Raw genomic sequence first — 14,226 nt, forward strand, 5'->3', positions numbered from 1 at the left:
AAACGTTTTTTTTTTTTTACTGTTTTGAGTTAAAACAGTCTCAACCAAATAAAAAATTCCCATTGTATTTCAAAATGTCAAGGTGGCGGCACTGATGTGGCAGGGTTTCAGCTGGAAACGACAATGGTATCAAACAAACCCGATATTAGAGGAAGTGATCCGTCAACTATTGAATGAGATAGAAGGAACATTGAAAGACCCAGTGAAAAACTATGATCCTTGTTATCATCGTCATTTAATTTATCATCATCATCGTCATCATAAGCCTTATTCCAACTACATGTGTTTGGTTACATGAAACTTGTTTGGTCATTTCATTACGTTTTGTGTAGGGGTGCAAATCGGGTTGGCCTGATTTAACAATTTATACTGTTTTGGGCTCGGGCTTTGGGTTGGGCCCAATGAAAATTTGACAAAATCCCTACCCTAACCCGGAAAAGTTGCACCTCTAGTTTTGTGCCATATCCATAGTTAAAAACTTAAAATTAGGAGGGATTAAATTATTTCTTACCATTTGGCGCATGTCCTTTTTGTCTACCCCTAGTCCATTTATCCCCTTCAGCTTGCAATAAATCACTTGTTATGAGTACATTGAAAAGCTATGACCATCAAGACAAATAGCATGAATGTTCATGTTTGATGCAGATTTCAAACACTTCTCAATATGATTTTCAAACTGTTATTGACCCAGACAGTCAAACTGTTCATCCCAGAAACCAATCAGGCAACTGATTCCGTTTTACCCATGAACCATTGATTTGGTCAGCACCTAGTCAACCCGGACAATGGTTTTGGCTGTTTATATTTTTTGTAGTTGTAATTATAAATTTATATATCTGTAAATTGCAATGGGCTGTCTGTTTGGATTGAACGATTAAACTGCTGATCCGAAATCCAGTGGCCAAAAGGGTCCTAGTTCTGGGTCGGATTTTAGAACATTGACAAGACATTCACGGGTAGCAATGATCAAGATGAACAATAGATATCAAGAGATGGGCATTGCTTAGAATACGTTTAAGTACCAATTTAGAAATCATGGTAATTGAAGGTGGTACCCACTCTAGTTCTGTACAAAGAAAGCACAGCGGAAAATCTAGGAGAGAAGGTGGTATGGTATATTGGGTTTTCCATTAGCATATATGACCAGGGAAGCAGTAGTTTCGGGTTGCCCACTCTAGTTCTGTACAAAGTCTCGAGGCCTATATAAGGGTGAGCCTTCATCATCCTCAGAAGGTAAACTCATATATTGGCACACACTATTTTGCTCTGATTCCCCCTGCCGAGCTCTGACCTGTCAACGACAGCAGGGATCCAGTGAATTCCACCATCATCAAAAACGAATCAGAATCCGAACTGCATTTACACTTCTAAGTGTAAATGAAATTATAACCGCAAACAAATGATGTAAGACAAGTAGAGTAGGGACAGCAATTTTACCTATAAAACCGGGTCCCCGATCCGTCCTACTCCGAACGGGGTGGATTTTCCCCGGTCATACATAGGGATGGATCGGGTTCGGAGAATTTTTATTTTGCCCTAAACCGGGGACGGGGCTGGGATGGGGTCTGCATATAAATCCCCGAACCCGCCCCAACCCCGTTTGTAAATTACAGATATACCGCTATATATATAAAGGTATTACATAGGTATTGCAGTATTAGGTTACGAGTTGCCGCCCGTTTCCCTATTCCCTACTATTCCGTCTTCTTCAACCTTCGCTCATACAGACTCAGAGAGTCACTAAACTGAGTCTTCATCGACTGCCGGGTGCCGCTGCCGCCGTAGCACAGAGGAATCGTCGACCGCCGCGGTTCTCACTTTCTCTCATTCTCTGTTTCTCAGTCTGGCACTGGCAGTCTTTCTCTCATTCTCTGTTTCTTCCTTTCTTGCTCTCCGTTCGTCCGTCGACAACCGGGCGCCACCGCTGCCCTAGCAGCAGACTTCACTGTGTTTCCCAGTTTTCCTTCGTTCTTCGATCTTCATTGTACATGAACTGGAATTACTTTTACTTGGAGTTTGCTTTTTTGCTTTGCTTAGAACACGTGAATGTCGATGCTTCAAGGTTGCTTCTTGGTTGTTTCATGGTTGAGCCAACTTCTTCGCCATTTTGTTTGATATATTTTGAATCTTTGATACATATTATATATATATATATATATTCCTTTTCTCTTTTGTTCACACCCTAGAGCCTGTCCATTCAAGAATAGAATTAGACCGTCAGACTAGGAAGATTGCGGGGCTGGTATACGTCGGGAATTCCCCATCCCCGATGGGGCCGGGAATGGGGGATGAATTTTTACCCCGATACCGGGGCGGAGCGAGGACGGGTGCAGAGATTTTAACCACGGGGCGAAAATGGGGAGGGGTGCCCCGCCCCATTTCCATTCCTAAAGTGAAGTAGCGGGTTTCTTAACGAGCGTATGCTTGTAGCTAACAATTTTCAGTTGGTTAGGTTTACTGGTTGGCAGTTGCACCCTACATATGTATCTTGTAATGTGCAATAAGGTCACATAGGGGAATGAAGTTTGACTTCTGAGCAATTGTTTTGGATAGGGTGCAAATCGGGTTGGCCCAATTTAGCATTTTATACAGCTCTGGACTTAAACCTTTAGACTAGGTCCATTCAAAATTTGACAAAAGCCCAATTTGAGCCCATCCAACGGCTCAACTTGCACCTCTTAGGACCATCTCCCTCCAAACTCTCTTTTTAACCATTTATATTTGTGAAGAAAGCATGTACATGACATCTAACCACACATTGGGAAAATCTCCTGTATATGTATGTTAAATTCATGGGGAAATGTTTCCAATGTGCAACTCGATTCCCAAGATTGTAGAGTGTGCAGAGTTTTTATCGCATCACTGTTGGAATGATCAATTATACAGTTCAAATGAAGGTAAAGATAGAGGTATCTATTTCTACCAAATCACTGTACATATTTCGTTCTACATGCAAACAAATACACCCTAAGAGGGCGATAACTTCAACAGTGAAATTCAGTGAATTAAAATTTGTGATTCAGTAATTATTGTTATATAAAATGGGAACGGAATTAAATTTTGAATCTAATGTTTATAGAAACAAATGACCAACAAAATCAACGAGCACTTTCATTTTTATTTTTCCAGTGTGGTAATAATTCAATTCAAAAGGAACTCAACACAACAAGCGCAATCTTGGTCAGTATACAGGAGAAAAGGCTTTAAAAAGAAAGAAGCCAAGCAATAAATTTCAGAGTCCAGACCAGACGGTTGAACTATCAACTATTGATCCAGTGATACACGGTTAAATGACAGTTTGATCCTATTAATTGGTAAAACCATGACCCAGTGAGCATTGCACTTTTAAGCCCGGTCCAAGACTCCAGGTCTTACGACATTGGATAATTTTGCAGTACTTTTAGTATGTGGATGTTGGGAACTGAAAAGGATTTGAATTTCATTTCCGCTCAAATTCCATAGAAACGACTAGGCCATGAATTCAGTGTTTCTCTAAATTCCACGACCCGAGAAAGTAGCCCAAGTAATGGCCAAAAAATGGGTAACTATTAAATCCAGATCCGCTAATACGATTTCCACTCTAATCCAAATGCAACCTTAAGAACTATACTAGCAAAATAGCATGTAATTTGAGGAACGTTTCAAGGAGAAAGAAACCTTTAGGCAGTGTGCGATTTTACTTTGGATCAAATAAGACAGAACCAAAAGAGTTGAAAAGTTGTCAAGAAATTTCACAGAACTTGCTAAAAAATTCTCTCAACTTTTTTCTGTTTCTTTGATGTTTTCATTTCGGCATTCCTCAAACAGATGATGTCTATTTTCCACTGCAATTCATATTCGGCTTGAGAGAGAAGGATGACAAGTGACGAACCATCCACCGTGCAAAAAATGATCAGATTTGATTGCAATAGGAGCTAGCTGATAGAGATTAGTCAAACTGATACATTTTCAGATGGATCCATTTGACTTAACACGAAAGACCTGACCCATCTATCTAGGCTGTCGCCCAAAAGTTGTGCACAAATATCAACAAACGTTGAGCTTAATCAATGGCTTTGCAGACCATCCCATATAAGCCAACATGCATATTTGCTGTACAAAACTTGAAGATGGAAACAGGGCAAAGCCTCTGATCAAAAAGTCTGGACGAGCTCTCTACAATATGAGAAGTAACTCGCAAGCCTACAAAACCATGTCCGAACACTGTCATCTTGCCATCACACACCTCAAGAGAGTTCAAACTATAAATTTAAACTCAGGCGTCCATGTTTCAGTCCACAAGAAACGAGAATCATTGCAGTCGGATGGCGACGTTACCCAGGACTGGACAAGTATGCCTCAAGTTCAGAACATTTCTTATGTACAAACAATGAAAAAGATGAAGAGGAAATATACATGCAAAAAAGACAAATTGCAGACTGATTTGACCAGAGCCAGCATCTCCATTTCACTTTTGACTTTGTCCATCAACACACCAACAACGCCACCATCATCTTCCCAATGAATATTTTATTACATCCTCAAGCCCACAATCGATGTTTATACACTAAACTGCTCAAGCAAAGGGAACAAATAGCATTAGTGAGGCCTAAACATGGTTGTATACACAAGCAAGATCTACATATGTCCACTGATCTGGGTAGAGATACCTCTTCTATCTCCTTAATCAGCATGCAAAACAAAAATCTCCATGGGCATGATCGAGACAATATGATTAAGGTCCACTAGATATAACCCCAAATTGGATCATCCACTCAACAAGGCCAATACATCCAATAGAGAGGCCACATGTTGAACAAATGAAATCAATCTCATGAATGAAATTATTTTTTACACTCCCTGTAACTTGTTAGTGATACATTCAATCCCAACAGATTGGCAGCATTTGACCATATCATTAAGTTGGGGCTCCAACAGTCTAGCCATGCGCAAGGTGGTCCACCCACGACATTATTCCACACAAAACATTCTCATTATTAGTACATTCTCAACAACCTAGAACACCATTTGATGGACAGACACCTACTTTGTGCACTTAGTGCCACCTGTCATTGTCTCACTGCATGCATACCAATCCACCTAGAGCTTTTCTATTTTTAACCAGTCCTCTAAAACTAGTCATTGGCGCACCACATAATTAGCATCACTAGTTCAGTTTACCTTCCTACAATCTCATCAAAGCGGCACCGAATTATTGGACAGTATAAAGCAAATAAGCACCTTGACCAATCATGGATGCCTAATGTTACCGGTATAGATCTTTCTCGTAGTTCTGATTGAAAGTTTAATGCATACCAACAAGCAATGCATAAACTATCAGAAGTTGAAAATTAAGTTCAACAAAGTAAATGTCCAGTTCCATGGGAAGGTAATTTGACACACCTGTTTGTCATTCACAAGCAATCTTGGTGTCAAAGCTGCTAAGGCAAATAGCAAAAGCCTGGAATGCAGAAACTGGATATTGGTAATCCATGGTAAACAAGTCCTTCCCCACTTTTCCAAATTGGAGGAGGACTTTCTCATGCTCTTGTCCTGCTGATCCATTCTCTGGAGCAGCCACAAGTTGAAAATTCTTCACAGAAGCAACTGTTACGCGGCCACGGAAATTCAGACACCAACACTGGAGCTGCTCATGCCACCTAGGCGCCTTATTCTTTAACACCAAGGATCCCTCCTTCGGGTTAGTGAAAGGTCCTGAATGGAAAGTCTCTGTGCGAGTCGATTTTGATCTGAAAAATGGAAGGGATGGGAAGGAATCCACGTTGCTAAGTGGGAACTCAGTCTGTGTAGGAGCCACACCTCCTGGTTCAATTGCTGAGGCTGGGATAGCATCCATTACAACCTGCATTTTCCTTGGACCCCTGGTGGTTCATTAATACATGCATTAGTGTGGCTGTTCTATGATAAAGGCATGCAAACAGAAAATTGACACTAATAACTCCAATGAAGCTCAAATACTGCAAGTTATTAGCCAATTTCCAGGCTTCAAAAGAAAATAAAATGTACAATGAAAATAATGACAATCCCTTTTCCTGAAAACCTACAAGTACGTGCATAAACTTGCATCTTACCGGGAACCCAAAACATTCAACTCATATGAAATGTGTGCTACTGGGTAGTTTCCAGCAGGGATTCTTGGAGAGACCTGTTTCAAACCCACTAGCCGAGTGGAGCGACTTTTAGTAACTGTAACCCCAGCATGAGGAGGTTGTGCATCATATATTGTAAATTTGGTTCCCAAAAAGTTGGACCTATTCAGAGAAACAAGAGAATGAACTTGAGCTCACATGAAAACTAAGAAGCATTTGAAGTCAAATATTACAGCTAGAGCACACCTCAACTTCCCAATGTAGGTACTACTCCCCTTAGACATATCATCAGCATTTAGAGAGATGATGTAATCTGTGCATGTTGGGCGTCGACACTTGCGTGCAGCAAGAAGAAACTTGCCGCTATCAGTTAATGCTGCAAGGTTCATAGAAAAACACAACCAAGTTGAGTGATTGCCACTCAAGAAGGAAATAAGGCAAAACAGAACCATAATTCTCTCAAATGTTCTCCAAAACAAGAAGATTTAATTCTTTTATTAACCTGGCTAACCATAAGTATACAATATTTCTATTTTGATATATAAACTTCAGAAAACAACTTAACACGCACCAACTTAATGAGAGAGCAGTATAGCACAAATAAAGCAAAGATCAGAAATGCTCACCTTGAGTAAGGCCAAGGTAGAGATGATATGTCTGCGTGGTCCGATTCCTCTTTATAAAACATTGAAGGAGGGAGTTTCTTGGGGCAGGCTGTAAAAAAGGAAAACCAGTTAAGGATATTTTGTGAAAGTGTGCAGAAAATTTGCAAAAGAGCCACACAATGCTCAGAAAATGCAGAAGAAAAATATATCGTGAACAAAAATTTTCTAGCAGAAAATATTTGTAGAACTGTTATACCCTTAAAATAGTTATTCTAAGACAAAGTACATTAAATTGTCAGTACAACCAGGATTTCAACACTAACAATGAAATTAAAGCCGTTTATGACAAGAGTAGCCTAGTTGGACGGAGATGAATGACCCCTTCAGATTTATAAGGATGGAAACTAGCTTATCTGAAAAAAAGAAAAAAGAGTTCATATGCATCTTCATCCTGGCAACTGAGCATACATAACTCAGGGGATGACATCAAGTAAGTCATGAAGTAAACTCAACCTTCCGGGCCTCAATGGAACTAAAGCCAACAATAGATGATAAAAGGAAAAGACCATAACAGCCATTCATTGGAGTGTTTACATATCAGGACGGGTTACTCAATAGAACTCCACAAATGGCTCAAGAAGGGGTAGCCCAACCACCTGAAGTTCCTGTCTAAAGGATTTTCTGTGCCTCTTAATACTATGTCCTCTATAAATAGACAGAATAACAATATCAAGCTTTAAGAAAACACTAGGATTTATTTGATCAGTAGAAAACAATAGAATGCCTTTCGGATTTTAACTAGCCAGATTAAGTTCCTCAGACAAGCTAAACCTGAAAGGCTCACATCATAGCTATAATGGCGGCAAGATAAACCAAAACGCGAAAATTCCCAAAATGCAAGAAAACCGAAGTCTTAACAGCAACAAAAAAGAATAGTATTATCCGTAAATAAGGATCAAAGCGTCAAACCTGCTTCAGTGAGATGGGAAATGTCAACTTGCCGGAAAGTTCAGGGGTCTTCACGATCTCCTTCGTCATTTCCCTCCAACTCCTGCAAACCCCAGCACAAGCAACCACATGCCTCCGAGGAGGCCAGGCACCTTCTGATTCTTCTATTCTCATCAATACGTCCCTCAGTAGCTCTTGCGGCATGTTAGCCCAACAACTCTGCTTCAGAGCGTCGACAGGAACCGAAATATCCTGAACCACTCGATGTGACCTCGATCTCAACCCATAGCCCAGCTTCATTTCAAAACCCTTCCTAGAAATGTTACCGATTTCCCCCTTCATGTCCTGAATAATACTCTTGAGAGACATCACTTCTTCTCACTTCTCTAAAAGTCAAATGACAAAAACCAAATATCGGCAGAGCTCCAAATCCTTATCAACTCTAAGCCCTTTCAAGAACCTGAGCATTATCTGATAAAACAGAACCCCTTTCCAAGCTTGTAACAAGAACTTAAATACAAATAGAAACCAAGAAGCACGTATCTCCGAAGATTATGAGCTTCAAAAGCCCAAAAAACTACCTTCAATGAAAATAACAGATTGGCGCCATAAATTCATCTCTAAAATGGCAAAAACACACACATTATTCCCGGATCAGCCGATTTAAACACTAGTAAGCAAATATGTACAGAAAAAGAAACCGATAACGCGGGCTCAATCGCATAAATCTTGTCCCCCAAAGATCACCAGAATGCCTCTCAGCTCCATTCCTTCAAATCTTCAACCTTGGAGGGGACGCGACAGATTTGAGCGTCATTACACAGATCCCGTTCCTTCAAAGCCTCAAAAGGAATCAGGCCATGTGTTCCTCAGCTCAAAAGCACAAACCTCCATTGAAACTGAAGATTCTCCTCCAAATAATACAACAGAAATAGCGACCACGAATATATATGAACCTCTTCGTTGAAAATTCTCTGTTACAGTCCAAATTCTTTCTGTTCACGGATAGGTAATAGGTTACAGACAACGGAGAAGATATGAGAGAGAGAGAGAGAGAGAGAGAGAGAGAGAGAGAGAGGGTTTCGGTCTGCAAATCGACCAGTCCGTCCCTTTTGGATGGGCCGCGACGGATGTCAGTCATCGAAATGCAAAGGATATATTAATAATTGATTACCAATTTTAATAATAATTTCAGAAACTGATGCGTGGGCCGTCTCTCTGGCGTGGACTCATCGACCGTTCACGGCCCTGCTCCTGTGTCCACGGGCCATGGGCCCACTAAGACTGTAAGCCAGCCAGCCAATGGCCCATCGGCCCAGTGCCAAACCCACTCTTTACATGATTGCCCTTGTTTTACAACAAAAACATCAGGAATGCCCCTTTGATATCAAAGAGGAAATCCAGGCCAAATGAGTTCTTATTTGGATAATTGGATCCAGAGCAATCCAAGGAGATCTAATTTAGATTTTACGCTAAAGTGGGTGGAGTTGGTAATTGTCTGTGCTTTCATTCTCATATGAAGAAACTTGTCCACGTTGTAAAACCTTGGAGAAAGACATCAGATGTTGAAAGCTAGTAATCTTCTTCCATGGAAAAGTACAGACCAAGCAAATGATGATAACCACTTAAATATAATGATAATAAATCTTCTCACTTGGATCCAACTTCATCCTCATTATCATATCCAATAATAAATATGACGATACCCACTTAAATATGATCATTTTTTATTATTTCCGTTAAATCCATTTCGATGGTATTCTATATGCATGTAAGGGTGTATCGACTGTTTTTTTGGACGGACCAACAAGACATATTGAATTGGGTCAATTCGTCCAAATTATTAATTAGATTGGATTAGATCTTATCCGTCTCTAATAAATTTATATTAGATTGGGTTGGATTAAGTTAATATCTGGTCCATTGATATAAGATAAGAATATAAGTGTTAATGGACCAGATTTGGATTGAAACCAATTTAAATTAAAATGAATTTGAACAGATTGGACGGTCTAGACATTGAATTGGACTGGTCCAAAATATTCATTGGATTGGATTAGACCTGGTCCATTTGTAATGGACTCACATTGGACTGGATTGGATTGGACCAAATCCAGTCCAATTGACACCCCTATATGCATGTGATCAAACTATGTATTTGGTTTAGATTGCCTTGTAATTTTAAGTAGTGTTCAGTAGTATAGTTGATCCATGCGATAGTGGGTTTTGAACCATATCACACCACTTTAATGCATTCGCTTATGATGTGGTATGATTTGAAACCCATTATCTCGGAGTGTGGACTACACCAAGCTCTAAAATATTGGTCAAGCCAATAACTCGTGGTGTGAACCTCGCCACAAGGACTATAATCCCCTCTCCCTATTTAGTATTTCACATGAATAGGTGTTCGTAACCCTAGTTATTTTTAATATTTTAAATCATAGTTAATTGGTTTTATTTTATTATTATTTTACATAGTACTTTTTAATTATTTGTCTTATATATAATTAATAAAGTTTATCTTAGCATTACAATTGTTATTGCATAGTATTATAAGTAGAAATTTTACTTTTTATCTTTTTACTAATTTTAATATTTTAAATTAATTTTTAATAATTATTTATCATTAATGTTAGTTCTCTTATGTATGTCTTTTATATTTTTATATTACTTTTAATTTTTTAATCATTATTAATTTTTTCAATTCATCCAGTAATCTGTTTATTTAATTGTATTGTATTAGTTGTGGTTAAATTGATCACATGTTAAATTAATTTGTATTTTATTTAGAAAAAGCAAGAAAATAATATTATTCTTGGTCGACGTTGTAGATTATCTCGTATCGTATATCTGAGATACATAGAATTAAAACATAAGGTGTGGCTTGAACCACACTACACCCTGTAGAACACCTATGTGGGTATGGTGTGGTTTAGGCTACCCATTTTTATCCAAAGTATAGAACAGGTATGGTGTGGTTGAGAAAACACCACCAACTTCTCAAACACACTCCCTTAGTTGTAGAAAGGGAAGTCTATTTCGAGTGCCCGCTAAGATGTGGGTCTCAACTGTCATATGCAAGTGCAACAATTGCTTGGTTGTGAGGATGATAATGGTATGGTCTATTTTGCGCCAAGTAGGGGTGGAAAATGAATTGAGCTTTTAACAAACTATTCGAACTTGGCTTGTGAAAAGCTTGATTTGGTTTGGTCTAAGCCAAGCTTTGAGTTGAACTCGAGCCCAAAAAACTCAATTCATGAGGCTTGCCAGTCTAATCAAACTTTTATTATATGTAGAATAATATTCTATTTTTTATAAAAAGCATAGCTCATAGTCAGGCCCCAAGATGATCTAAACTCAAACATATGAGTTTTTGAGTTAAGCCAAATTTGAGCCCAAGTTTCTAACTCCATTTCAAGCTTAAGCTTCATGATTTATTGTCGAATTGAACTCAAATAGCTATATATTTGACTTGGCTCAGTTCAAATCCACCCCAACTAACAAAAAATGAAACACGATAAAGAAGATTGTTTGTCATTTTAGGGGGTATTCAGTATCAAGGCGCGCTCAAGCATGGTGAATTGAAAAAAGCCAAACCCTCAAACCAAACATTCCATATGACAACATCATCCATCCATCCACATGACTATCAAAAATGTTATCACTGTAAATAGTCATATAATAAAATATAGAAGGGTATAGTAGTCAATCCGGAATAAAAGTTCTCGATCCCGATAAGTCATCAAAAGAGTAAAGACTTCAACCTGAAAAAAGAAAAAAATAAAAATAAAAGGCTTACTGAAAGACAAAAGATATGTCATTGGGTTCAACTACATTAAGCAGTCTTTCTAACTTGACTTAGGGCTGTTTGGGACTTGAGAGGGCTGAAGCTTTGATTGAGCTTCTTTGACTGAACTGCTTTGAAAAAAGCAACTAAAAGAAGTTTCACCGTAAATTCATTTTTTTTTGGTTGAATGACAGTGCATTTAGGCTTTCTGGATTTTCACCATCCCATCTTGCAAAAGGAAGCTTTTATGTGACAATGTGAAATAGGTGTGTTAATTGGATTAGATTTGGTCCAATCTAATTCGGACCAATATGATTCCATCACAGATGGATCAGGCTCAGTCCAACCTGATGGATACTTTGGACTAGTCCAATTCAATAATTACATTATCCAATTTGTTTAAATTGGTTTTAATTTAGAGTGGCTCTAATTCAAACCTGGTACGTCCACACTTGTATTTCTATCTTTTATCGATAGACTGATATTGGTTGAATCCGACCCATTCCAATATAAATCCATTATGGATGGATGGACCATGTCCAAATTGAGTCTGAACTAGTTTAATTCAATGATTTATTGGTTCATCCAATCTGTACAAATTGAGTTTGGTTTAGACGGATCCAACCCAAAACCGATCCATTAACACACCTCCCAAATAGGAGGCCTAGTATTAATAGTTGGGACCACGAACAATTCAATAAACCATAACACACTTACATTATTGAACTTCATCAATCTCCATCTAAACCACTTTGTCCCCCACTACTGGTTGCTTTCATACAAAGCAAACTCGGTAGGCATCTCAATTCTTTTCCTTTATTTCACAACATTTTCATGTCTTGTGCAGACCAAACATGCTTTTTACACTTTTCTGAATTTCAGCAGTGTATTCTAATAATCACTCAACACCCCCTAAAAACAGATAGTTGGAGCTTTGGAGGTTGGGGTGTCAATTGGACCGGATGTGGTCCATTCCGATCCAATCCAATATGGATCCACACCAGGCGGATCAGGTTCAATCCAATCCAATAAATACTCTGGATTATTTTGGACCAATCCAACCTATTCCTTATCTGGACTGTCCAGTCTATTCAAAATGGTCCATTGACACCTGTATTTTTATCTTCTATCAATGAACTAGATATTGATTCAATCCAAACCAATTCAATATCAATCTATTAGGGATGTTCAATCCAATCTAATAAATACATTGGACCATTAAGTCTGTACTTGTCAAATTTAATGTCTTATTGATCCATTCAATCCATCTAAATTGATTTTAGGGTCATTTATTGGAACACCCCTTATAGTTTTCACAAATTTTCTTACATCTACCCTATAGTTTGTATTTTACTAAAACACCCCTTATAGTTTGCAACATATTTACTTAATTGACCTTTCATTACGAACCATTTGTTTTGGTATCTGAAAATAGTAACATGATCACCTAAACTAAGTGGAAAATGTTAAAGGGTATGGACCTATGGTTGTTTATTCCAAAAATATTCATAAATTGAGTGAAAAATATTTTTTATAGAAAACAAAATTGACCAAATAGAGATAAATAGAGTGGTTGCCCCTATTTTATTAGGGGAAAAATGGTATTTTTTGTTTTTAGTTTCTTTTGATTAAATTTATTTGAATGGATTTTATGAGTAAAACTGTCATTTTTCACTTTCATCTAATGGAGGGTTGATTAAGTAAATTGATTGTAAACTATAAGAGATGTTTTAGTAAAACACAAACTATAGGGTAGGTTTTAATAAATTCATTAAATATAGAAAGTGTTTTAACGCTAGAGACATGATACAGGAAGAGCTTTGACCAATGAAAATCTTCTCTTAATTTTGATGAATACCACCTAATTGGTTATCACTTTTAGAATACCGGTTGATTGGTCATAACTTTTCTAATACAATGTCCTATAAAAAATTGTTGATTTGATCATTGATCTATCGATTCAGATGGTTGAACCAGTGACCAATTCAACCCTTTCTCCGGGATAAAGGGTAGGTGGTCAGAAAAATTCCTTTTAGGAGAGTAAATTCAAAATTGACATATATTTTTTTAAACATTCAAATTTGATATTGAACCTATGAGATTAGGGTCTTCATACTGTGATTCAAGAAACAATATAATATTCAAATCTATTTATAAACTCTTCTGAATCCCTGAGATGAAGATGCTCTGATTGATTAGGATAGTAAAACTCATCAGGTAGGACCAAAATAAAATTTGAGGAATTGGTTCAACATTAAGATAATTTAACAATGGATAGAAGGGAATGACGAAATAGAATTCAATAAGTCAACCCCATATAATTGAAATAAGGTTTAGATGATGATGATGATGATAATGACAACATGAAGATAATATAGAGCAAGAAGGAAAAACTTATTGTAAATTTAAGGTTCCAAGAGGACAAAGTGACAGCTAAAGAAACCCTGATTTTCTATATGAAAAAACAAAAAAAAAAATATTTTTAAATCAAGTTGTCTTTTTATTATTACCTTTTTTTTTATATAAACTCAATGAAGTATAAGTTTCATGCAGTTATGAACTTCCTCTTTCCATTTAAATCCCTATATTTTTATCTTATTTCCTTTTTTTTGTTCAGTGCCCATTTCCCTTCCTCCGCACATTATTAGCTTTGCATATTCCATTAAGCCAGATCCAATTCAACCCAAATACTTTCTTCTCTCTCTTCTTTCTATAAGATGCCACATGGCTAGTATAAAAAAGTAAGAACAATTGGCATCTCTAGAAAAAAAATAAAATTGCAAAAACACATAAT

General features: G+C 37.6%; 1 protein-coding gene across 3 annotated transcripts; it reads right to left on the bottom strand.

The window, feature by feature from the left end:
- Positions 1 to 3,658: 3,658 nt before the first annotated feature.
- On the bottom strand, positions 3,659 to 8,796 carry LOC148861656 (tubby-like F-box protein 3). Of its 3 annotated transcripts, none has more exons than XR_016112482.1 (7): positions 7,664 to 8,791; positions 6,716 to 6,803; positions 6,336 to 6,465; positions 6,072 to 6,251; positions 5,383 to 5,861; positions 4,396 to 4,551; positions 3,659 to 4,182 (listed from the first exon to the last, which is right to left on the bottom strand). XR_016112482.1 is itself a non-coding variant. In XM_088982805.1 (6 exons), the coding sequence occupies exons 1-5, from the start codon at positions 8,009 to 8,011 to the stop codon at positions 5,390 to 5,392; spliced, it is 1,218 nt and encodes a 405-aa protein (XP_088838931.1). In that variant the 5' UTR covers positions 8,012 to 8,796; the 3' UTR covers positions 3,659 to 4,551; positions 5,383 to 5,389. The 3 variants fall into 3 exon arrangements, 1 of the variants encoding a protein (XP_088838931.1); XR_016112481.1 differs by having other exon boundaries at positions 3,659 to 4,323; XM_088982805.1 differs by having other exon boundaries at positions 3,659 to 4,551; positions 7,664 to 8,796.
- Positions 8,797 to 14,226: the final 5,430 nt, after the last annotated feature.

The sequence above is a fragment of the Nelumbo lutea genome, chromosome 4, assembly GCF_056320005.1.
Source record: "Nelumbo lutea isolate HS-2025 chromosome 4, American lotus-T2T, whole genome shotgun sequence".
Lineage (NCBI taxonomy): Eukaryota > Viridiplantae > Streptophyta > Magnoliopsida > Proteales > Nelumbonaceae > Nelumbo > Nelumbo lutea.